This window comes from Acipenser ruthenus, chromosome 43, assembly GCF_902713425.1.
Source record: "Acipenser ruthenus chromosome 43, fAciRut3.2 maternal haplotype, whole genome shotgun sequence".
Lineage (NCBI taxonomy): Eukaryota > Metazoa > Chordata > Actinopteri > Acipenseriformes > Acipenseridae > Acipenser > Acipenser ruthenus.
The window spans coordinates 6589197-6615981 of NC_081231.1; the positions used below are offsets into that span (position 1 = coordinate 6589197).

At 44.2% G+C, this 26785-nt stretch overlaps 1 protein-coding gene and 1 long non-coding RNA gene across 2 annotated transcripts; both read left to right on the forward strand.

The window, feature by feature from the left end:
- Window positions 1-1704: 1704 nt before the first annotated feature.
- On the forward strand, window positions 1705-17897 carry LOC131709442 (macrophage mannose receptor 1-like). The gene is made up of 6 exons (XM_059011981.1): window positions 1705-1759; window positions 4711-5052; window positions 9536-9877; window positions 10419-10742; window positions 15437-15778; window positions 17866-17897. Exons 1-6 carry the CDS (start codon window positions 1723-1725, stop codon window positions 17895-17897), a joined length of 1419 nt encoding a protein of 472 aa, XP_058867964.1. The 5' UTR covers window positions 1705-1722.
- A 581-nt stretch (window positions 17898-18478) lies between these two features.
- Window positions 18479-20193, forward strand: LOC131709406 (uncharacterized). Its single transcript, XR_009311510.1, has 3 exons — window positions 18479-18515; window positions 19502-19590; window positions 19788-20193. It is a non-coding gene; the product is annotated as an uncharacterized LOC131709406 (long non-coding RNA).
- Window positions 20194-26785: the final 6592 nt, after the last annotated feature.

The following is a 26785-nucleotide window of genomic DNA, read 5'->3' on the forward strand; positions in this document are numbered from 1 at the left end:
TTACAGTCGTTGCTGTCCCCACCTCTTCAGTCTCAGGTACAGTCGTTGCTGTCCCCTCTTCTCCAGTCTCAGGTACAGTCGTTGCTGTCCCCTCTTCTCCAGTCTCAGGGACAGTCGTTGCTGTCCCCTCCTCTCCAGTCTCAGGGACAGTCGTTGCTGTCCCCTCTTCTCCAGTCTCAGGTACAGTCGTTGCTGTCCCCACGTCTCCAGTCTCAGGGACAGTCGTTGCTGTCCCCTCCTCTCCAGTCTCAGGTACAGTCGGTGCTGTCCCCACCTCTCCAGTCTCAGGGACAGTCGTTGATGTCCCCTCTTCTCCAGTCTCAGGGACAGTCGTTGTTGTCCACACCTATCCAATCTCAGGGACAGTCGCTGTTGTCCCCTCCTCTCCAGTCTCAGGTACAGTCGGTGCTGTCCCCACCTCTCCAGTCTCAGGTACAGTCATTACTGTCTCCACCTCTCCAGTCTCAGGGACAGTCGTTGATGTCCCCACCTCTCCAGTCTCAGGGACAGTCGTTGATGTCCCCTCTTCTCCAGTCTCAGGGACAGTCATTGTTGTCCCCACCTCTCCAGTCTCAGGGACAGTCATTACTGTCTCCACCTCTCCAGTCTCAGGGACAGTCGTTGATGTCCCCACCTCTCCAGTCTCAGGGACAGTCGTTGATGTCCCCTCTTCTCCAGTCTCAGGTACAGTCGTTGCTGTCCCCTCCTCTCCAGTCTCAGGGACAGTCGTTGCTGAAATAATAGTAAAAATTACTTTAATAGTAACACAGTTAGGGTTAGGGGTTGAGATTAGGTTAGTTGTAGACATTAGGTTTAGGGGTAGGGGTTAGATTTAGGGGTTAGCAGGCTAGTAGGTACCTACTGACCCATTCCTATAGGATGATTTTTGCTTGATCACGTCCCATTCAATCGACTGATCTCAATCAGATCAGCAGGCACAACAGTGTTTTTAAGCGCTGTTCACACTTGTATCGGTACAGTTTGTTTCGGTATAGAATATACCCGCACGAAACCACTTTCTGTCCTGACTCACTTTCCAGTACCGGTACAGTACAGATACAGTTGTGATACAGCTGTCCACATTCATGATGTTTAAATCGACAGTGCTGGGGCTCTGAACTCGTTTCCATGACGACCGCTGTCACATCTGTTAGAAGCGGATCCGTTGTTATGTAATACAGCATGTTTTCCCGTCCTGTCCATGTACATTATTTAGTTTTTGTCTTTTTGTTCGTCTCTATTAAATCGGATATTGCAGGTTCTACTGTAATTGTTAATGAGTAAAACATTACTGTGAAAGCACCAATACATCATGAACCTAAAGAAAGCAATGCAGACGAGGAATTGTTATGTGTTTAAGCTTGAGCATGCATCAAACTCTTCAATACCGAACACTGACCTGAACACATGAAAATATTCAGTTCTAATGATATTATTTCTCTTCAGCTCTGTGGTATCACAGACCTATCAAATATACTGTGGTGTTTATTTTGTAAACAGCAGTCTTGGAACATGGAACACATATGCAATGTAATTCCTCAATAAATAATAAAAATAAACATTTCTATTGCGGTGAAATAAACATTTCTATTGAGGTTAAATGTGATTGAGTATTCTGTTTTTATTGTTATTTTGTTTTGCTGTGTTTTTTATATTTGAAGCTTTCCCTCTATGAAGGTGATTAATTGAAAGTCTTCTCTTTCTAATGCAGAGTCTGCTGTGATGGGGGAGAGGGGGCTGCTCATCCTTCTGCTTGCAGGTGGGTTTCCTTTATCTCTGTTTTTTCTCACTATTAAATTAAATTAAATTATTTATTTCTTAGCAGACGCCCTACAATTGTTACAAGATATCACATTATTTTTTACATACAATTCCCCATTTATACAGTTGGGTTTTTACTGGAGCAATCTAGGTAAAGTACCTTGCTCAAGGGTACAGCAGCAGTGTCCCCCACTGGGGATTGAACCCACAACCCTCTAGTCAAGAGTTCAGAACCCTAACCACTACTCCACACTGCTTTGATATTTCCCACATTCCCTGCCTGTATGTTACACATTATTTAACATGTCTATGGAGAGGTTCCCAGTCCTCAGTGTTCAGTCTGCCTGTCACAGGGTGTGTGTGTGTGTGCGTGTGTGCGTGCGTGCGTGTGTGTAGGGGGTATATTGGGTTGGCAGGGAGGGAGGGGGTTACATTTCTCCCTGTCAGATCACGTGGAAATGTGGCTGGAGCCGACAACTGAATACATGATTAAGTGATTAATTAGGCTTCAGACACGGCTGAATAGAATAGGTATTCACGGGTGGTAATTAGTAAGGGCACAGATCTTCTATATACACAAGATGGTCACCTCCGCTGGTTTAACATCGGAACTTCCTTCCGTGCCTGAGCGGTGCATCATGAGAATCCAAAGAGTGCCGGTAGCGACTTTTCCCCTATCTATATAATGTAAAATCTGCTTCATTTCCTATTCCAAGGCTTCTCTTTTTTAAAACGATTCCATTTTTAAACGAGATTAACCTAGATTTATTTAGAGACACACCTCCTTAACACATACGTGTTATTCTTTCTACAATCGATGTTTTCACCTGGCCTGACGAGAGCTCTTTGTAGCCGAAGTGCTGTCAGAAATTGCTACTGTCATGAATATTCATGAGCAGTCAAGACTGGGGCGTGGTTTGGTTTGGTAGCGGGTAGATATTATTATTATTATTATTATTATTATTATTATTATTATTATTATTATTATTATTATTATTATTATTATCACTACTACGCGTAGTACTAATGCCTCGGGGGTGTTCCTCATTTAATTGTAGCAACACAGTAAAAAAAAAAATAGTATTATCTCCCTTTTCAATCTTCCGCGGGATGATCCTTTGTAAATTTTACAACTCCTGAATTCAGCTTTTGATTTATATACAGTAGATGCTGCTTGGTAGCCATCAAAAAGTTTTAATTATCTGAAAGTTTTTAAGCGAAAAACCATGGGATAGGATTGGTTCCTGTAAAGGTTTTAATAACCAAAACCAAAAGTTGTCTTTATCAGAGTTGCTAATAAGCGGCATCTGTTTATGTATCAGTTTTTAATGTTTATCTGTACGAATTGACATAATGTCTGATGATTTGAATTGGGATCAATATAAATGGTTTCGGATTTAATTCAATGTTAATACCCTTAAAGCAACTGCTTCATTTAAAAAGACGTACATTTCCGTCTCTTTTTTTAAAATGATCGGCTTGTATTTATATTCTTAGTTCAGTTCTCAGATACGGTTGCAATTCATGACTGAACAGTTTTGAATACTCTAACAATAGTAGTTCTTAATGTATGTTATGTGTGCTTCATTTCCTCTGCCGCAGCGCCCCGCACAGCTGTTAGCGTTGCCACTAGCATCATTTCCTCTGCCGCAGCGCCCCGCACAGCTGTTAGCGTTGCCTCTAGCATCATTTCCTCTGCCGCAGCGCCCCGCACAGCTGTTAGCGTTGCCTCTAGCATCATTTCCTCTGCTGCAGCACCCCGCACAGCTGTTAGCGTTGCCTCTAGCATCATTTCCTCTGCCGCAGCACCCCGCACAGCTGTTAGCGTTGCCTCTAGCATCATTTCCTCTGCCGCAGCGCCCCGCACAGCTGTTAGCGTTGCCTCTAGCATCATTTCCTCTGCCGCAGCGCCCCGCACAGCTGTTAGCGTTGCCACTAGCATCATTTCCTCTGCTGCAGCGCCCCGCACAGCTGTTAGCATTGCCTCTAGCATCATTTCCTCTGCCGCAGCGCCCCGCACAGCTGTTAGCGTTGCCACTAGCATCATTTCCTCTGCCGCAGTGCCCCGCACAGCTGTTAGCATTGCCACTAGCATCATTTCCTCTGCCGCAGCGCCCCGCACAGCTGTTAGCGTTGCCTCTAGCATCATTTCCTCTGCCGCAGCGCCCCGCACAGCTGTTAGCGTTGCCACTAGCATCATTTCCTCTGCTGCAGCGCCCCGCACAGCTGTTAGCATTGCCTCTAGCATCATTTCCTCTGCCGCAGCGCCCCGCACAGCTGTTAGCGTTGCCACTAGCATCATTTCCTCTGCTGCAGCACCCCGCACAGCTGTTAGCATTGCCACTAGCATCATTTCCTCTGCCGCAGCACCCCGCACAGCTGTTAGCATTGCCTCTAGCATCATTTCCTCTGCTGCAGCACCCCGCACAGCTGTTAGCATTGCCTCTAGCATCATTACGCTGCCGGAATACCTCGCACCGCTGTCAGCCCTTGTGCCTTTTATTTTGACCAGTGTGGTGTTGTTAGTTTTTGTATCATTTTGTGGTGTTCATTTGTTTAATTAAAAGGCTCATTAGTGCATTTAACCGTGCAGCTTTCTGTGTCTGTGCCTGCAAATACCATCTGAGAGGCTACAGCGCCACACAGGGTAATACCTTACATCAATCAGAATAGATTTCAAAATATCTTCATGTATTTGATGGAACATATTGCAATATATTTAAAAATGAATAAATCTCCATTGATGTTAAAATATATGAAAATATATTTCTAAAATTTATTTAAATACAAATAAAAATCTATTTTTTTTTTTTAAATGTCTTCAGTTCCTCAGCAGGGACAGAACATTTCTGAGAATGAGCTGGTATAGGATGCTAACCTGTCTCAGTCTATTAATCTTTCACTCCACTAGCTATCAGCATGTTAATCATGTTGTTTTTTCTTTATCAGGGTTTTGTGTGCCTGCGTACAACCAGATCAGAAAACACGTGTTTGTGGAAACTGTGAAGAGCTGGTCTGGAGCTCAGAGCTACTGTAGAGAGAAGCACACAGACCTGGCCACTGTGCGCAGCCAGGAAGAAGCACAGCAGCTCTTAAATATTGCAGGAGCTTCTCTCTGGGGTTCCTGGATCGGGCTGTATCGTGATGACACACAGAACTGGCAGTGGTCTAACAGCGATGATGTCATCTACTCCAACTGGAGGACAGACGACTTCTGTGCTTCAGTCAATTCAGACGGAAAGTGGACTGATTTACCCTGCCACCTTCAGAAAGCCTTCATGTGCTACAAAGGTAAAGACATAATTATTGCTATATTGCAATTGATTATTCATTTATTTCAGTTCTTATAATTATTAAGCATCCCTGTGAGGGGAGCTTGTATGAGTTTGCAAATCCACCCACTCCTACAGCTGCTAATATCTCATAAACTATTTCAGCTTGCAAATATTTTCAGTCAAAACCCTGAATCCAAGTTGCCCTTGAAAGGATACAAAAACATACGCTTATTAGATGTGTTTGGTGTGTTTCAGAGGCAGTTCCAAAAGATACCTACATTTTGTTAGTGATAGATGGATGGATCTATAACACTGTGTTTCCCCCCTCTGGTGAGGTGTAGGGCTGTCAGATTTACCTTCCCCTCTGGGCTGGGGTTTGCTGTGTGAAGGTTGAAATCTTCTCTGGGAGTTCTGTGGCAGTTCATTTCTTTCAGATCCAGGAAAGTCAGGCTCTGCTTCATCTCCTAGTAGCTGAGTGCTGCTGGTATTGGGCCTGGGTATCTGTATATTTCAACATACTCTCCGCAGCTTCCAGGATGGTGGGCATTTACCACTGTGCTCATGGCAACTCTGACCTCTGCAGACAGGTTACGTTTGAACAGCAGCTTGAAGCTCTTGTCTACATTGCCTGGATGTGCTTCACCTGCATAGTAAAGGAGTTTCAGCTCCTTGTAGAAGTCTCTTGGGTCCTCATCCTTCTTGCATTGTCTGAGACAGGCTGTGTGCAGGGCTGTGCATGGATCACCGGGTCCTCATCCTTCTTACATTGTCTGAGACAGGCTGTGTGCAGGGCTGTGCAGGGATTGCTGTACTTGGAGCATTTCCCTGTTAAGGCAGCACACAGTTTCTCAAAATGTTTCCTGGTCCACTTCTGTACTGTGTCTACAAGTGTGAGAGAGAGCAGTCTGGCCTCATGTAGATCACTTGTCAGTCCCAGTCATTCATAATATCCTGCATATGACTGATGTGAGGTGTACCACAGGGATCAGTATTAGGTCCTCTGCTATTCCTAATCTACATTAATGATTTAGACTCTGATATAGTAAGCAAATCTCGTTAAATTTGCAGACGACACAAAAATAGGAGGAGTGGCAAACACTGTTGAAGCAGCAAAGGTCATTCAAAATGATCTAGACAGCATTCAAAATTGGGCAGACACATGGCAAATGAAATTTAATAGAGAAAAGTGTAAAGTATTGCATGCGGGCAATAAAAATGTGCATTATAAATATCATATGGGAGATAGTGAAATTGAAGAAGGGAACTATGAAAAAGACCTAGGAGTTTATGTTGACTCAGAAATGTCTTCATCTAGACAATGTGGGGAAGCTATAAAAAAAGGCCAACAAGATGCTCAGATATATTGTGAGAAGTGTTGAATTTAAATCAAGGGAAGTAATGTTAAAACTCTACAATGCATTAGTAAGACCTCACCTAGAATATTGTGTTCAGTTCTGGTCACCTCGTTACAAAAAGGATATTGCTGCTCTAGAAAGAGTGCAAAGAAGAGCGACCAGAATTATCCTGGGTTTAAAAGGCATGTCTGTGTACTATATATAATGATTTCCATTACACGAGAGTAGATGTTAAAACTTCATGCTGATTTGAACTCGGCTCTCGCCAAGATAAGCACCAACTAAGACGTAGCTTTACAGTAAACTAATGTGATCCATCTGTGTCTCCATCCATTTACGTTTCCTTCCATATGATGATGTAGATATCCTTCTGTCTGGTGTTAATGGCTGAAGTGTAATGCTGGCTCCAGGGATCAGCTTATTTTGCCTCCCTGGCGCATCAGCACACACAACGGCTGCGATGCTGGCTCCGGGGATCAACCACAGTGCGGTCTCCCCAGCGCATCAGCATGACAACCGTCTGGACTGAGCTAAGTAGGGTACATCTCTGGGGTTTTCAAGTGGGCACCTTCCATCCTCAGTGTTTCGTCGACTAGCCCACGACACCTCAAGAGGGCTCGACGGTGATGCTGGCGTCCCAGAATCACCCCCCTCCGTCCCCCACTCAACTCAGCCCAGCTTACTTACCTGTACATCAGCGTTTCTTTCTTTCTATTGTGCTTGAGATCCCCAGCCAGAATCTTTCCATCTCAACTACAGCCAGTTGCTGCTCCTCTCTGCTGCTTCAGATAAGTTCTTCACTGTGCGACGCAACTCTTGGCCACTGAATCCGACGTCTCTGAGAAACCAGGTTGTAGAGTGTACCACAAATCCTCGACAACCCACCTCCACTGGGTAAACCTGGACTCTCCATCCTCGCTGTTCCGCTTCAGTGGCTAGTTGAGCATACCGCAGTTTCTTCCTCTCATACGCCTCATCTACAGCATCCTCCCATGGCACTGTTAACTCTACCAGGCCCTTGCTTTTTTCACAGCTTGCTCTACTTCTTTCCACTTAGATGCACAGTCCTCCATTTGGTATTCTGGTGGATTGATAGGTGGGATGTCTGAAGGAATTGACATAGGATCCTGCCTTTTTGAATCTGTATGAGTTTCCTCCGAATATCTCCAGCTCAAACTTAGATGCTTTTAGTGTGCCATTCTTCTCACTGGTGAATAACTTCTTTACAAATTTGAATGGGTCTTTATAAAAGTTAGCTCTCGCACGCTCCTTCTTTTTGTAGCGTTTCCGTAGGCGCTCAGCTCTGCGCAATGTTGCAAGCTTATCTTTTATGACCCTTTGTAAGAGATCGAGTCCCTCCTTCTGACTTTGTTCTGCTCTTCTCCATTGCTTCCTCAGCTGTCTCCTTTCTCTAACTAAGCGTTCAATCACTGCTGCCGTCTAGACTTTCCAGGAATAGTTTGTACTTTTTCCTTCCTTTTTTCAACTCCAAACCTCTCGCTTCCATATGCGTAGATGATGTCCCGAAATTTATCCAGCTTCTTTTCTACTATTCCACTTAATCTTTCCAATGCAACGCAGAGATCAGTGTTTACTGTGTCCCATGCAGTCTTCTCACAAGCTCTTGGCCATTGAACTCCAGGCTTGTGCCCGTTGAGGTTCTTTTCTCTCTTATGCTGGTTTGTCTGACCAGGTTCACAAGGATCATTAGGTTCATCACTAACTGTGTCCATGCAAGTCCTCCTCATGTCTATGACAGGGGTGCTGATGTCCTGCGAACTATATATAATAATAATAATAATAATAATAATAATAATAATAATAATAATAATAATAATAATAATAATAATAATATATATATATATATATTATTATTATTATTATTATTATTATTATTATTATTATTTATTTCTTAGCAGACGCCCTTATCCAGGGCGACTTACAATCGTAAGCAAATACATTTCAAGTGTTACAATACAAGTAATACAATAAGAGCAAGAAATACAATAACTTTTGTTCAAGCAAAGTACAAGTGTGACAAACCACAATTCAATAATACAGCAGATAATAGTGATAGTTACAGCAGGATGTGATTAAATACAAAGTACTACAGGTTAAACATATATATATATATATATATATATATATATATATATATATATACACACACACACATATATACACACATATATATTTTTCTATATATATCTCATACCCTGATAAGTATTAGCTTGATACTTGCGTGTACTTCCTGTTGGTATAGTTCAGTTTCAGGTAAAGCAGGATCTCTTAAGGGAACCAGAGACGTGGTACACCAACTCCACAGCTTTGCAGACATTCTGAAGGGACAAGTTTGACTTGAATCTTCAGAACAAAGGGAGGCCAGAGAGCGTTTCTGATTGGCTAGTCATACCAGAGCTGAGACACTGTTTGAAGTGGAGGTGCCAATCATTGTCTCCTGTGTCGGGCAAACGTTGAGTAAATTACACGCGGTGATAACCCGTGTCTCTGCGTTTGCATACTGAGTAGATTACACACGGTGATAACCGTGTCTCTGCATTTTGCATACTGAGTAAATTACATTGATTAATTAGTGATAGCTAGTGTCTACACATTCGCAGACTTAAACTCGTTACTGAGAATACCAATCTGTCTGCAATGTGATCTACAATACCCAACTGACAACACCGAAGCAGGAGTAAATTAACCAACTGGCAGGAGTGTGGAGTAGTGGTCAGGGCTCTGGACTCTTGACCAGAGTGTTGTGGGTTCAATCCTAGGTGGGGGACACTGCTGCTGTGCCCTTGAGCAAGGTACTTTACTTAAATTGCTCCAGTAAAAACCCAACTGTATAAATGGGTAATTGTATGTAAAAATAATGTGATATCTTGTAACAATTGTAAGTCGCCCTGGATAAGGGCGTCTGCTAAGAAATAAATAATAATAATAATAACTCAAAAATATACTTCTGGTCTGAATTTTGCCCCTTATTTTTAAATAACACACAGATGTACTTGACTGTAGACAGGATGCTGTTTGTGATAAATTGTAGGATTGATGGAAACACACAGTTTGTTTTGGCTTCAGATCCAGCTAACCTCCACAGCTCCCAGTCTCTCAGCTGTTGTTTATTTGTGTTTACAGAGCCCAGCAACATCACTGAGAGATACACCCTGATTGAAGAATTGAAAACCTGGACTGAAGCTCAGCAGTACTGTAGAGAACACCACACCGACCTCGTCAGTATAAAGAACGCCAGTGAAAATGAAGAAATAGTGAAGAAAGCGCAGGGCAAGCGCTTCTGGATAGGCCTGTTCAATGAGCCCTGGAAGTGGTCACACCAGGGGGATAACTACACATTTCACAACTGGAGAAATGGGGAACCAAACAATTGGGGAGGGGATGAGAAGTGTGTGGCGATGAGTAACACTGGTGAATGGTTTGACTATGGTTGCAACAATCAGAAGTCCTTCTTCTGCTGTGAGGGTGAGGACCCTGTTCAGACTGTGTTCTCATTTAATTCAGTGTAAACCTGCAGGTTCAGAGAGGGAAGCATGATTAGATCTCTTCAATAGGTCCTGGTGGTGACAAATCTAGCAGTTTCCACTGTGAGAATCAATCACAGAGGATCTAAATGGGGTTAAAAGGGTAATAAAAAACCCAGTTTTATTTCCTTTAAGGTATTGTGCTGTGCTGTGCAATATCCTATAATAACAAGACATGTTCCTTTACTCCTTCTAAAATAACATTAACATTGATTGACAGTGAACTGAGTTTTTCTCACAACGATTTCTTTGTCTACCTGGTGTTTCCATGACCTTCGTCACTCATGCCAGAATGATACTCGTGTTACAGTACAAACCACAAGCATGTTGTTATTATATTTGTTATCACCATACACTTCTACTAATGTCCTACATTCTTACAAGCCCAGTAATCTGTGACTGTTGGTTCCATTTCCAGTGGAAATCTTTTCTCTGAAGAACACGTTTTCACTCATCTTTATTGTGCTGTCCCCTCTCCCCAGGAGGCTCCTCTGGTCAGTGTTTCTATGAAGGAGCTTGGAAGACATGGCAGGAAGCTCAGAGCTACTGCAGAAACCAAGGCAGAGACCTGCCCACCATTCAAGACCAGGCCAGGGTTAATAAGCTTATAGGTCTTATACCTTCATATAGTAACGGGTATTACTGGATCGGGCTGCATCGTGACAAAGAGAACTGGCAGTGGTCCAGTGGAGGTGATGTCATCTACTTCAACTGGGGACGATACCTCTTCTGTGCTTCAGTGAATTCAGAGGGAGAGTGGGAGGATTCACTCTGCAGTCAGAGAAACTATTTCATGTGCTACAGCGGTGAGTTGAGATTCAATTCCTTTGTTAATGACACAGCTGACTGGACTGGGGGTTGAAGCCAGGTCCCCTGGATACTGCAGAGGGGCCATAATCTTGAAACGTTCAAAAGAAGAAACATCTTCTTAAATACAGTATGTTTCTAAGTTTATTATTAATAAAAAATGTTAAGAAGGTGTGTTATTCATAACAGTTTCTTAGTTTGTTTTTCCTTCATAAGAATCTTAAGAAAATGTGAATTCTTCAAAGAAATGTTCTTATTGTTTTGTTTAGATTGTTTATATTCCAGACAGCAAAATACTTGTCTTAAATATGTGGCCCTTATTAGATGTGTAGAAGAAATATGTTTAGCAGTTAAATAACAATTTGTATTAGAATAAAAGGTGATAAAGAGGGTTGTAGTTTTGCTGTATTGTGTAGTGGGCTGAACCTCACATGACTGATTTGTTTGTTATGCAAGTTAAGTCTGACAGGTATTAAAAAAAAAAAAAAAAAGCTGCATCTCTCTGTTGCAAGTTAGTTTCAGGCACCATGAACAGAGGACAGACTTTGATACACAGCTGATAGCACAGCAGGTGCCATGTTTCATGAGGTACAGCCTCCACAGTGATGAGACAGTCTTGTTGCTTGAGACAAATGTAACTTTTATTTACATTTGAAATAATAATAATAATAATAATAATAATAATAATAATAATAATAATAATAATAATAATAATAATACCACAGCCACCTGAACTAAGCAGTCATTGCACTGCCTCAGCCAATCAGGTTCCTAGTAGAGTGCTCATTATCATGCAGTTGACACCCTCAGAGCTTTAGAATGTTGAAACTGTCATTGGAACAGGCTCACTTCAAAACAGACAAATAGCAGCCAGTACAGGAAAGACATGAAAGCACATGGGGGGGTGTGGCAGAGTGTCCCGCCCCTATTTATTATTATTTGTATTTTTGTTTGCGGCGCGGGTAAAAGCGCCGCGTCTTTTATTATTATTTAAAAACCCCGTGAGGATGCATGGCTGATCAGCTACTGATTACTTAAATAGCTGACAGTCATGCATCCTTACCAAACGCGTGCAGACTCTGGCCGGGGGATAATAAGATAATTACCAACTAGTTAATCCCTCGGCCAGAGTATATAAACCTGCAGCTCTCTGCACTTGATGTTGGGGTGTTGGAGTAGAGAGTACGGGGAGCGGAGAGAAGGTATAACATTTAAAAACAATTGCTAATACGTGCTGGATTATCCAGCACGGCACTTACTTGTTTGTTTATTTATTCGTTTGGCCCTCGTGCCCTTTTGTTTGTATTTTGTTTAAATCTGTTGTTTGTTTATTATTAAATACGCTGAGTGCTTTTGCACTCAGTTTCACCCGCCCATCCACTGTTTTGGAGTCAGTTACTTCCTGGTCCGTGACGTCATCCACCACACCACTGCGAGCCAGACTGTCACATATGGTGTCAGAAGTGGGACAAAACAAACGCCTCCAATAGCCGGACCAGGAAAGAAAAGCTCGTTTTTTTGTTCGTTTTTTTTTTTTTCAAAGTGTTTTTTGTGTGTTTTTTTGGGAAAAAAAAAAAAATAAATAAAAAATATGGGAAGAAGCGGACGGAGGAAGCAGCAGCTACAGCAGCGTGGGGCCGGTCGCAGGTCCCACTGTAGCTCAACCATGCTGGACGTCTGCCCCACCTGCTTGAAAGGTGAGGAGTGGTGCTTCGCTGTTGGGGAGGTGGGTCACATAGCACCCGACCAACCCCCTCCATGGCAGGAGAAAGAGGAGCCAGAGCGTCCAGTGAGGGAGGACCTGCATCCTCCAAAGAGGATGAATGCACTCTCCTCTGAGGGAGTCTGGGACTGGCTGGTGGAGCCGGGGAGGGATTATGAGGAAGCCCTCCCTGCAGTGATCAACCTCCTGTGGGCAAGAGATGGGGAGCGCTGGGAGGCCTGGGAACAGCAACACCACCCAGCATCCCTCCCAGACATCGCAGCCATGGTGCTCAACTGGCTGCGGATATGGGAGATACCCTGCTGCTGCCATCTCCAGCACCAAAGGGAGAGGAGCCATCGCTACCGTCTCCAGCATCAGAGGGAGAGGAGCCATCGCTACCGTCTCCAGCATCAGAGGGAGAGGAGCCATCGCTACCGTCTCCAGCATCAGAGGGAGAGGAGCCATCGCTACCGTCTCCAGCATCAGAGGGAGAGGAGCCATCGCTACCGTCTCCACCAGCAGAGGGAGAATGCCTGCTGGTTTCGCCTCCACAGCCTGAGGAGGAGGAGCCCGAACGTCCTACGCCCGAGTGGGAGGAGCCCGAACGTCCTACGCCCGAGTGGGGGGAGCCCGAACGTCCTACGCCCGAGTGGGGGGAGTCGGTGCGTCCACAGCCCAAGAGGGAGGAGTCGGTGCGTCCACAGCCCAAGAGGGAGGAGTCGGTGCGTCCACAGCCCAAGAGGGAGGAGTCGGTGCGTCCACAGCCCAAAGAGGGGGGAGTCGGTGCGTCCATAGCCCAAGAGGTGGAAGTCTGCGCTTCCACAGCCTTAGGACCCAAGCTGCAGTCCCAAGAGCCAGAAGGGGAGGAGTTACAGGCTCAACCCCCTGAATTTTTCTGGGGGGGAGAAGGGCAGGATGCTGGTGTTCCCCAGCAGCCTCTATTTATGCTGCTGAAGGGAGCACGGCACACACCAGCCCAGCCGCCACAGCAGAGGGAGCCAGCACCGCCACAGCCTCCCTCTGAGTGGCCAGCATCCGCCCCATCGCCTCTGCCTCCACCACCACCAGGAGCAGAGCAGCAGGAGCTGCCTCTGTCTCCACCACCACCAGGAGCAGAGCAGCAGGAGCTGCTTCTGTCTCCACCATCACCAGGAGCAGAGCAGCAAGAGCTGCCTCTGCCTCCGCCACCTCCACCAGCAGAGGGTGAATGCCTGCTGGTTCCACATCCACCGTCGTGGGAGGACTGCTTGCCCCTCCCACCTCCACCAGCAGAGGGTGAATGCCTGCTGGTTCCGCCTCCACCGTCGTGGGAGGACTGCTTGCCCCTCCCACCTCCACCAGCAGAGGGTGAATGCCTGCTGGTTCTGCCTCAACCGTCGTGGGAGGACTGCTTGCCCCTCCCACCTCCACCAGCAGAGGGTGAATACCTGCTGGTTCCGCCTCAGCCGCCGTGGGAGGACTGCTTGCCACTCCCAGCTCCACCAGCAGAGGGTAAATACCTGCTGGTTCCGTCTCAGCCGCTGTGGGAGGACTGCTTTCCCCTCCCACCATCGCCATTGCCTGGGGATGGCTGTTCTGCTTCGCCTGGGGTCGTCGAGGGTCCGGCTTCGCCTAGGGTCACCGGGGATCCTGCTTCGCCTGGGGTCGTCGAGGGTCCGGCTTTGCCTGGGGTCGCCAGGGATCCTGCTTCGCCTGGGGTCGTCGAGGGTCCGGCTTCACCTGGGGTCGCCAGGGATCCTGCTTCGCCTGGGGTCGCTACACGATGGCCGGAGCTCCATGAAAGGGAGCTGCCAGAAATGAAGAAAGGGGGGGAGGTCAGGAGACCAGCTCCCCCAGCCGCACTTTCGCGGCTGGAGATCATGTGGTCGGAGCCCCACGGAGGGGAACTGCCGGCCATGAAGAAGGGGGGAGAGGTCAGGAGACCAGCTCCCCCAGCCGCACTTTCGCGGCAGGATAGAGTGTGGCGGGAGCCCCGGAAGAGGGAACTGCCGGCCACGAAGAATGGGGGGGTGCCAGAGATTCCACCATGGCCACCCCCCAGAAGTAACTTGCTTCCCCCTCTTCCGGGACTTTAAGACTGAGGGGGGAGGTGGCCGTTGGGGCCATGTGTGCTGCGCACAAGGGGGGGCATGTGTGGCGGAGTGTCCCGCCCCTATTTATTATTATTTGTATTTTTGTTTGCGGCGCGGGTAAAAGCGCCGCGTCTTTTATTATTATTTAAAAACCCCGTGAGGATGCATGGCTGATCAGCTACTGATTACTTAAATAGCTGACAGTCATGCATCCTTACCAAACGCGTGCAGACTCTGGCCGGGGGATAATAAGATAATTACCAACTAGTTAATCCCTCGGCCAGAGTATATAAACCTGCAGCTCTCTGCACTTGATGTTGGGGTGTTGGAGTAGAGAGTACGGGGAGCGGAGAGAAGGTATAACATTTAAAAACAATTGCTAATACGTGCTGGATTATCCAGCACGGCACTTACTTGTTTGTTTATTTATTCGTTTGGCCCTCGTGCCCTTTTGTTTGTATTTTGTTTAAATCTGTTGTTTGTTTATTATTAAATACGCTGAGTGCTTTTGCACTCAGTTTCACCCGCCCATCCACTGTTTTGGAGTCAGTTACTTCCTGGTCCGTGACGTCATCCACCACACCACTGCGAGCCAGACTGTCACAGGGGGATGTGTTCATAATGATCCTGTTTGCTTCATATTGACTGTGCACCGACTGTGAGGAAAATTTGAATGATCAATTTGAAAAAGAACGGTCATTATTCCTAAATCATTAAATACTCCCCCATCCCCCACTTTGCTATTAAATACTTTTCAGACATAAACTAAAGAGACTCCCATGCACTGCTAGAGATGCTGCTTTTCATGACCTTGATAGCTGAGCCGGATGTGACTCGGGTTCAATCACTATACAACAGGAGAGCCAGCGCACCTCCACAGATGACATTGATTTTGATCTGCTGTTTGTGTTTACAGAGCCCAGCAACATCACTGAGAGATACACCCTGATTGAAGAACTGAAAACCTGGACTGAAGCTCAGCAGTACTGTAGAGAACACCACACCGACCTCGTCGGTATAAAGAACGCCAGTGAAAATGAAGAAATAGTGAAGAAAGCGCAGGGCAAGCGCTTCTGGATAGGCCTGTTCAATGAGCCCTGGAAGTGGTCACACCAGGGGGATAACTACACATTTCACAAGTGGAACTATGGGGAACCAAACAATTGGGGAGGGGATGAGAAGTGTGTGGTGATGAGTATGACTGGTGGATGGAATGACTATGGCTGCAACAATCAGAACTCCTTCTTCTGCTGTGAGGGTGAGGACCCTGTTCAGACTGTGTTCTCATTTAATTCAGTGTGTACCTTCAGGTTCAAAGAGGGAAGCATGATTAGATCTCTTCATTAGGTCCTGGTGGTGACAACTCTAGCAGTTTCCACTTTGAGAATCAATCACAGGCTCCCTGCTCAGGCTGATGGGATGGTCAATATCCTTCCAGAGGTAATGGGGTGATGTGGATTGCAGCTATCAGTACCCCTTGTTCTGCTGTGACTGAAGGCTCCCTGTTCAGTCTGTGCTCTTGTTCAGCTCAGTGTTTGTACCCCAGACTGTGAGCAGGGACTCAGAGGCTCAGTCCATCTGATCCTACAGTAGCTGTCTGACCTCCAGAGCAGGGCAGGGTGTAGCCTAGAGATCTGAAGAACCAGAATCCAGCCCGGTCATTAAGAGAGTGAGAGGGAGCAGCTACCCCTCATTGTTATACCCAGGAGAGACGTGTGCTGTGATATACATTCTTACTGTCTATTTATTATATTTATTTGAAAACAATAAACCATGTCATTGTTAGCATCGCCCTGGTGGAGACAGCAGCATAGACACAGTTTCATTGAAATGCATTTGAACAATACACTGGAAACAGGAAACACTAAATCTTGTTGTTGTGTGTTTTCTTTACAGATTCAGACCCCACAAGCCCCCCTTCCACTCCGGTCTCTCAAGGTATGCAGTGTAATCACTTCAGTGGATTCAGAACCACTGCAGGAATCTGGCTTTGTTATAAACTTTCTATTTTTCTCTTTTTTTCTTGTTACAGAAGCAGAATCCTCGAGCCCCCCTTCCACTCCGGTCTCTCAAGGTAAGTGCAGTTTGAAGATGGCAGTCTGTTCAGTGTGATTGACAGCCCACACCATGAGTTATAAATGAATCTCAGTGTTCTTATCAACCTCAATAATTTAACAGTGAGTTCACCATTGCCCTGGTGATGACAGCACCACACACACACACACACACACACACACACACACACACAATGATACACACACACGCACACACACTAACTGACACACACTCACACACACAAACACACACACAATGATATACACACACACACTGACACACACACACACACACACAATGATATACACACACACACTGACACACACACACTGACACACACACACACACACACACAATGTCACTCAAATATATTTAAACAATAATGTAGAAATGCAAATGACGTATTTTTACTCCTGTAAATCCAAACCTCTCAAGCCTTCTCTCAACACCAGCCTCTAAAGGTATGGAGTGCACTAGTTCAGTTTGAATGTGGCTTTGTAATAAATGTCTTATTGTTTGATTGTATTAGTATTTATTTATTGCCCTGGTGGAGACAGCAGCATAGACACAGTTTCATTGAAATGCATTTGAACAATATACTTGAAACAGGAAACACTAAATCTTGTTGTTGTGTGTTTTCTTTACAGATTCAGACCCCACAAGCCCCCCTTCCACTCCGGTCTCTCAAGGTATGCAGTGTAATCACTTCAGTGGATTCACAAACCACAGTAGAATGGCTCTCTCATGTGTCATGTGAACCACTAGACCCCCTTGTGTCTGCTGGTTTTCGTTCCAACTGAGCTCTCAGTTACTTAACTAGACCCTTAATTGAACTGATAATTTGCTTAATTAGACCTTTTTACTTGTTTTCAGCTCTTGAACAGTTGAATATTTCAAGTTAGCTATAACATTTGATAAGTAACTTGAACTGCAACTGTTTAAGAGCTGAAAACAAGTAAAAAGGTCTAATTAAGCAAATTATCAGTTCAATTAAGGGTCTAGTTAAGTAATTGAGAGCTCAGTTGGAATGAAAACCAGCAGACACACAGGGGGTCCCCAGGACCGAGTTTGAGAAGCCCTGATCTAAACCACTCACTGTAGACGTGTCAGTGCATTGAAATCCACTCATAGGAATGGTAATGACGTCTAAACCAGCATGCAAGCATTCAACTGACTGCCTGACGGAAACATGTTTAAAACTGCCCCAACATTAAACACTCCTCTAAACATCTAAACACAAGAGTTCATCTTTGAAAGTCTACCTCTACACGTCTGCTTCTTGTGTTCTAGGTACCAGCACCTCACCTGAGCCCTGCTCTTAACTCACGTTCTGTGCTGCATGTTACAGACTACGTGGGTCTTATTGTTTTACATGGGGTTCATTTAATTATTCAGCTCAGGGTTTGTACCCCAGTCTGTGAGCAGGGACTCAGAGGCTCAGTCCATCTTATCCTACAGTAGCTGTCTGACCTCCAGAGCAGGACAGGGTGTAGCCTAGTGAACTGAAGAAACAGAAACCAGCCCGGTCATTAAGAGTGTGAGAGGGAGCAGCTACCCCTCATTGTTATACCCAGGAGAGACGTGTGCTGTGATATACATTCTTACTGTCTATTTATTATATTTATTTGAAAACAATAAACCATGTCATTGTCAGCATTGCCCTGGTGGAGATAGCAGCATAGACACAGTTTCATTGAAATGCATTTGAACAATACACTTGAAACAGGAAACACTAAATCTTGTTGTTGTGTGTTTTCTTTACAGATTCAGACCCCACAAGCCCCCCTTCCACTCCGGTCTCTCAAGGTATGCAGTGTAATCACTTCAGTAGATTCAGAACCACTGCAGGAATCTGGCTTTGTTATAAACTTTCTTTTTTTCTCTCTTTCTTGTTACAGAAGCAGAATCCTCGAGGCCCCCTTCCACTCCGGTCTCTCAAGGTAAGTACAGTTTTGTTTTATTTCCCTTTTAAAAAATAAGCATTTCAGAAATACCATCATATCAAGCGTTTAGAAACTGGTAAAAATGTAACGTACAGTACAGTGTAGTGATTGAAGACGACATACCACGTGCATTTGTTTGCAAGTTGAGTTTAGGTGACTTCACTCGCGTGTCTCTGCTGCTGAAACTCAACATGACAGCTGCACCAACGAAGAAAAAAAGCAATGTTTCAGTGAAAGACAGAGCTGAAACAAAATCTGATTATCTCTATGAGGATGGTGGGACACTATTCAAGTTTTGCTGCCGTTGATCATGTATGAGTCAATCCCATTAAAAGATCATATTGCCAGTCATAAACATGTAGAGGAAACAAGAAAGCAAATAAGACGGCAACAATGGCAAAGCATGCATTCACTATACTGAAAACTGAGGTCTAAGACACTGCATTCACTATACTGAGGTCTAAGACACTGCATTCACTATGCTGATAACCGAGGTCTAAGACACTGCATTCACTATGCTGAAAACTGAGGTCTAAGACACTGCATTCACTATACTGAAAACTGAGGTCTAAGACACTGCATTCACTATACTGAAAACTGAGGTCTAAGACACTGCGTTCAAGGCTGGCTTTCCTGGAGTATGGAAGGAATATGAATTGTGTGTTTAATGATTGTTTACTTTATTTATTTCTATGCTACTTGTGTTTTAATAAAGCTGTAATTAGCAATATTAAACAAAGGCAGTTTTTTTTTTAATTAAATTATATTTCAAAATTGTATAATGCAACAAAATGAATACATTCAAAGGGTTAGTGCGTCGTCGAAGGTTCCTCACTGATAATTGATCTCAGTTAAAACGGCACATTTCTCAGAATCTAAAAAGGGAACGCTGCTCCCGTTCACATTACACACTACGTGAGGTCTTATTGTTTTACATGGGGTTTATTTAATGGCTGTGTGAACTCTTCTGTTTGTCTGCACAGATAACATGGCAACAGCAAGGGTCAAACTAAACGTACCCCAAGGAGTGAATCTTGAGGACCCCAAAGTCAGCGAAGCCATTTTAGAGCAGGTAGGTGACACTCCCTTTCAGAAATCCAAACTGACACTGCTTCCTGTGTACTGGGCTTCGTGTGACACTGATGAGCTAATCTCACGTTGACTTTGCTTCTCTTTAGTTCCTTCTAGTTTCCTCTCGTTTCCCTGATAGATGCACAGAGAGATGTGGTGCTCCTTGATAACACTGTGTTTCTTGTGTTGCTGTTTCAGATTCGGGAGCACCTCTCCAAGAACATTCCAATGGACGACGTTAATCTGCGCTGGAGAAAACAAGACGGGGAGATATTCCACAAGGAGGAAGAGGAGGAGGAGGAGGAGAAGAAGAAGTACTTCAAGCCGTGAGATACCAGCGCCCACAATGACAAGCGTGGGCTTTCAGAGCAGCACTGTCTTATATTAATCTGACATTATCTACTGGTTTACATTAATCTGACATTATCTACTGGTTTACATTAATCTGACATTATCTACTGGTTTATATTACTCTGACATTATCTACTGGTTTATATTACTCTGACATTATCTACTGGTTTATATTACTCTGACATTATCTACTGGTTTATATTAATCTGACATTATCTACTGGTTTATATTACTCTGACATTATCTACTGGTTTATATTACTCTGACATTATCTACGGTTTATATTACTCTGACATTATCTACTGGTTTATATTACTCTGACATTATCTACTGGTTTATATTACTCTGACATTATCTACTGGTTTATATTACTCTGACATTATTTACTGGTTTATATTACTCTGACATTATCTACTGGTTTATATTACTCTGACATTATCTACTGGTTTATATTACTCTGACATTATCTACTGTTTATATTAATCTGACATTATCTACTGTTTATATTAATCTGACATTATCTACTGGTTTATATTAATCTGACATTATCTACTGTTTATATTAATCTGACATTATCTACTGGTGCAGCACTGGTTTATATTAAGGTGATGGGTTGTGTGTGTGTTTTAATTTAATGATAATTTAAATATATGTTCAATTATTTACTGGTGCCGCACATATTTATAGTAAGGTGATGGGGTGTGTGTTTTAATTTAATGGTAATTTAAATATATATTCAATTATTTACTGGTGCAGCACATATTTATATTAAGGTGAGGTGTGTGTGTTTTAATGTAGTAAATGATTCTAATAGAGGTTACATTAGTTACTGGTGCAAGTTTCTTTCACCTTGTAAAGAATATATTCAGAGTGCTAACAGAGTAACAGGCCTCTTCACCATGGCATGGCAGAGCATGGATTTACAGAATGAATGTACAACTTGCAGTGTACTATTAAATCCCATAGAGGGCACCACAAACACATTTACTGAGGGAGGAAGGGAGCAAGCTCCTGTATAATGATACAATCACCTGGAAGGTCTTGATGCTGCAGTACATTACAAACAGCAGCCAGGATACAGCTGTTGAATTGCTTATCAGGAGGACAGGGCTAAGGTAGATGGCAGATGAAGGACAGTTCTCTTTTTCACATGATCCTCCAGTGCAATGACATGGGCAGCTCTAGCCTGGGTCACTCTGAGTCTCTGTCTGGTAAGTGAGACGAGTTGTCCTAGTGCAGCTCAGCAAGCTGGTCCCTTCCAGTCCAGGTCTGCGTTCCAACCATGGCTGCGTTTCTATCTGGAGGAAAAGCCCTCCAGGACTGGAGCCTGTCGCAATGCAAGTGAAGCTACAGCATATACTAGCACTGTGGCGCCCCCTATGGTCTTTAAATAGGTCTGCATTATCACACAGAAATATATGTGCAGTCTGCAGGGTGCAATGCAACATGGGGTGAATCATTAAGGCTATGAGTAGGGTGGTTTGCTACAGCTTATGATTTCAATGGAAATGTCTTATTTTTTCTGATATTTAATTTACATTACTGTAAAAACTAAAAATAACAGGGTCACTGACTCAGTTTTATTTCTCATTATAGTGTATGGGGAGCAGAGGGGAGGGGGGCAAATCCATGCATTCATGAAACATGTTCATCTCATGCAAACACATAGAAATCACACGAGCTATACCAAAGAAAATATGTGATTCATGTCATTGTATTGTATGAAGGGTTGTGCATGGCAATGATACTCTACTACTCTGTATTTCTGAATGTATTTTTGCTGATTTATTTCAATAAAGTTTCAATCTCAATCTATGGCATCTTTTTTATTATTATTACTATTTTCACAGAGACTGCAGTCCCCTGACAAGAATGCTCTATAGCGATGGATCCCTTTCTATACAGTGTGGTTCAGGAGACTGGGTGCTGGTTGAATGGATCTATATTAGCTGTTTGTTGTCTACACTCCTAAATGAATTTGCTGTTCATGACCTTTATTCAAAGCGCCTCCTGTCATGAACCAGACTACGTCACTTTAAGGTCACATATCTGGTACTGTTACGCATTTTTGTGTTCATTTTGAGTTTTTCTCTCCTCTGTAGAAATGACCTCACTTAGTCTACTGGGGCTGCCAGGGTCTAAAAATGGGTCCTCATTCCCATCATGACCACTAGGGAGCGCTGTCCTGCATTTCACCTAAAGTTGCCACAGGTGTACTCTCCTTAAAGGACCACCAGAGGGCCCTGTGAGTCCAGGTGCGTGGAAGGGAATAGTGTTTGCTGTCAGTGTCAACACAGTAACCACAATAGCAACTAGTCTGCGGTTTGAATGACGAGATGATAAAATCAACTGGCTGCAGTCTGATTACATTCAGCAACTTTATTTCAGCAAATCATAACAACACAGGCACGGCACTCTCTTCTCTAAAGCCAGGAAGGAGGCTTTGACTTCTGAACACACACAGAGACCAAAACACGAACATGCACTCAAATCCCCCAAAAAAAGTTAGGTGTGCTTTTATTGTTTACATGTTTTACAAACAGTTCACAAAACACTTTTCTGTATGAGGTGCCTGAACTATAAACACCGATAAACACCCACGAAGTGTCCACGGCTGGGATGAAGCTCGAGTGAAGACTACCTGACCGCAGGTGGAATTCTGAGCAAACCGCATCACTCATAGAATAAGGAGGAACGTGCCTGCATTCATTCACAACAAAAACCAGTGCTGCATAAAATCACACTGTAACTGCAGTTTAACATTACAAATAATAGAATCACTTTTAAAAAGATCTAACTTTAGTGAAGAATGAGCAATATGTTAAATCCTTGCTCTCTATTGTAATAGCAATTACTTATATTTATGTTTCATGGTCATGATTATTAAGACAGTAGAACCTGGAGAAGGTATGCGGCGTAGCCCAGCTAGCCACAGTACAAATATCAGACATCGAGGCCCCTCTGAAGACGGCCCAAGATGTAGCCAACCCTCTAGTGGAGTGTGCGGCTACCCTACCAGATGGGGGCAAGCCAGCACTATTATACGCAGTCGAGACTGTATCCACAATTCAATATGAAAGATGTTGCTTAGAGAAGGGCTGTCCTGGGGTCCGTGACAGACTAAGAGCTGGTCAGACTGACACAGAGCTCTTGTCCTATGCACGTAGCATCTCAATGCCCACACTGGGCAGAGGAAATTCAATCTTTCATCTTCTGTTGAAACAAACAGGGGTGGATTGAAGGACTCCAGTTCCACAGATGGATTAATGTGGAAGGCTGTGATCACCTTGGGGAGGAAAGCAGGGTTGGTGTGCAGAGACACTCTGATGCCATCCTCCCAAATACGCATGCAGGAGCTGTGCACAGACAGTGCCTGCAGCTGACTGACCCGCTTAGCGGAGGTGATAGCCAAGAGGAAGTCTGTCTTCATAGACAGGTATTTCAGCTCTATGGAGTGTATTGCATCAAACTGGGCCTTCGTGAGAGCCTCCAGTACAATATTAAGGCTCCAAGAAATGTGCACCCGGAGACACCAAATCTATGGGGGCATGGCAAGCAGAGATAGTCTCTAAATACACCTTCAAAGTGGATGGTGACCTAGCAGCATGGCATAGGGAAAGATATTGGGTCATGGCTTCCAGCCAGACACCAAGCTTGGAAATAGCTCCGCTTATAGGTGTACAGAGACCTAGTGGAGTCTGCCCTAGTGCACTGCAACGTACCCACAACCGCATCTGATAGCCCTAGGGTTAACCAGCGGCCCCTTTTAGGGGTCAGACCCATAGCCGGAACCTGCCCGGTTCCGGGTGCCAAAGAGAGCCTTTCGCCTGACTGAGGAAATCCAAGCAAAGTGGATTCTCCCAGGGCTGGCCGTGCAACAGCTGGCACAGGGTTGAAAACCAGACTCTCCTGGGCCACTTGGGGGCCACTAGGAGAACCGACGCTTTCTCTAACCAGTGGTATAGGTAGGAAAGTGTACAAAAACGCTTTGGGTTAGGGTTTGAAGAGAGAAGGAGAGGTTAGGGCTTGGATTAGAAGAGAGAAGGAGAGGTTAGGGTTAGAAGAGAGAAGGAGAGGTTAGGGTTAGGGTTTGAAGAGAGAAGGAGAGGTTAGGGTTAGAAGAGAGAAGGAGAGGTTAGGGTTAGGGTTTGAAGAGAGAAGGAGAGGTTAGGGTTAGAAGAGAGAAGGAGAGGTTAGGGTTTGAAGAGAGAAGGAGAGGTTAGGGTTTGAAGAGAGAAGGAGAGGTTAGGGTTTGAAGAGAGAAGGAGAGGTTAGGGTTAGAAGAGAGAAGGAGAGGTTAGGGTTAGAAGAGAGAAGGAGAGGTTAGGGTTAGGGTTTGAAGAGAGAAGGAGAGGTTAGGGTTAGGGTTTGAAGAGAGAGGGAGAGGTTAGGGTTAGAAGAGAGAAGGAGTGGTTAGGGTTAGAAGAGAGAAGGAGAGGTTAGGGTTAGGGTTTGAAGAGAAAAGGAGAGGTTAGGGTTAGGGTTTGAAGAGAGAAGGAGAGGTTAGGGTTAGGGTTTGAAGAGAGAAGGAGAGGTTACACATGTGGTCTCTGTTCTCAAAAGAAGCTCGAGATAGCAATGCCTAGTAACCAACTCCCTGAAAAGAAATGAATGAGAGCTAGAGGAGGATATGAAACAACTGCACCATATCTCAGGGAAATAGACGTTAATCACAGAAACTATCAACAGTGTCCTGAGGAGATAGGATGGAGGATCGTAAAATAGGCTGTAAAATAAGCTGTGAATAAGTTGTAAAGTAAGCTGAAGAAGGAGTTTAGATCACAAGGTCACGTAGTGAGAGGGTGTGTAAGAAGTGAGTGAGGAATAGGTTAGTGAGCAGCCGTAGAAGAGGAGCAGCGATAGAAGACCATCTGTTCCAGTGCCTATGAGTGTCTCTGTGTGTCTTGTGTGCTTCTGTGTGTCTTTGTGTGCCTCTGCCCTCAGAGACTAATGGAACTGTATTTTGTTCTCTCTGTACTAGATTGCTGAAGCATTTAAAGTCGATGTAACTGCATAAAATAAACTGCTTTTGTTTCCTTTCTGTATACTGGAGTCCCGTAACACACTGTGTTGGGATTAAATATCATTTTAATCCCTTTTTCAAAAATGTCCAAGTGGGACGGGGACACCCCTCTCCCACTCTCCCTCTCCTTGTATGTATGCCACATACTTTAAACCTAATTGAAAATCCTGGGGTACTGAAGCTAGTAATACCCAGACACTGTGTTATAGCACTGACACAGTGTGTGTGTATGTCAGAGTGTGTGTGTTTGTGTTGTCTGTCTGTATGGACAGAGGATGGGAAAGAATAGGAACCCCTGCTATAGCACTGTCAATAGGGTGTAGAGCCACACTGGGACTGACTCACCTGCCATAGCACTGTCAATAGGGTGTAGAGCCACACTGGGACTGACTCACCTGCCATAGCACTGTCAATAGGGTGTAGAGCCACACTGGGACTGATTCACCTGCCATAGCACTGTCAATAGGGTGTAGATCCACACTGGGACTGATTCACCTGCCATAGCACTGTCAACAGGATGCAGGCTCACCTGCATTTCAGCAGCCGAAAGTACACGTCAAGTTTATTATGTATTGAAGTTAGGAATAAAGAGTGTGCGTCTGTGTGTGTACCCAATTCTGAAGTGTGAAGTGGGAGGCTTCATGGTAAAGATAAATGCTATTGTCTTGCAAGTGTTAGTCTTTATTTGCTATACTGTTAAAGCTTTAGTTTAGGTTGCTATCGTGTTAACAGATCTGTTTCATTATTATTAATGGTATGTGTTAATAATGGGGTCTTATCTTTTACAGTAAACGTGTCTGTCACAGTGAAATGGTACCAGAAGGTGACTTTCAAAGATAAATAAAAACAACAAAAGAAATCACCAGGCCTACATATTACCAGTAACACAACCTCAAAGCCCTGCACAGCGGTGATTCTAGAGGTTAGCACATCGAGGGGCACCACTGCATTACTCCTTTTATTGTGTCTACAGTGTTTTCCACATACAATAAAATGCAACACAAAAACAAATGTGTAGATTAAAAAGAATGAATCTGCACTGGTATAACCTGAAGCAAAACTCCATGAAATGATGTGAACCTTCCTGCAATTGAGTGAACCCCCTACTGCAGCATAAACCTGGACACATATAGTACTGCTATTAAATGAATAGCAATGAAGAGCAAAGTGCAATACATACATACACAAATATATATTGTGACAGAGTAGGGGGAGGAAGAGGAACAAATGTAGTCCTGGAGGAACCGGCAGGACTACATTACCCAGAAGGCAACAGGTTTGCAGAGGAAATGGGAAGCACCTGAGACCAATTAAGCCCTGCATAAGAGCAGGAGAAGCCCTGCAGTCAGGGCTGATGGAGTAGCAGCCGTAGGCAGACTGGCTGAAGAAGCACAAGCCAGCTGCTGAAGAGCCCTGAAGAAGGTACTGTGTGTGAACTGTGTGTTTAAAAAGGGGCTTGGTATGGCTGGTAAACGGCTTAGCTGTCCAGCCATTGTTAGTTGCAGGAGGAAGTTTTAGTTAGTGCTCCGAAAAGGAGTTTGGTTTTTGTTTTGTTTTCTTTGTTTTTGTAAATAATAAAAGTGCTAAAGTACCTTTCTGTGTCTGGCTCTGTGTGTTAAAAGTGTGAAAAGTAAACCTCTGCAGGTAGGCTACATTTACAATATGCATGTGTGTGTGTGTGTGTGTGTATACATGGGCATTTCCATGCTAATTGAAACTTAACACATGTGTAAATGTTTGAGTAAATTGACAAGTTGCAGCTTGATTTCTTTGAGATTAAATATTAAAATAGGATATCCCACACTGGAAATATAGTGTAGAT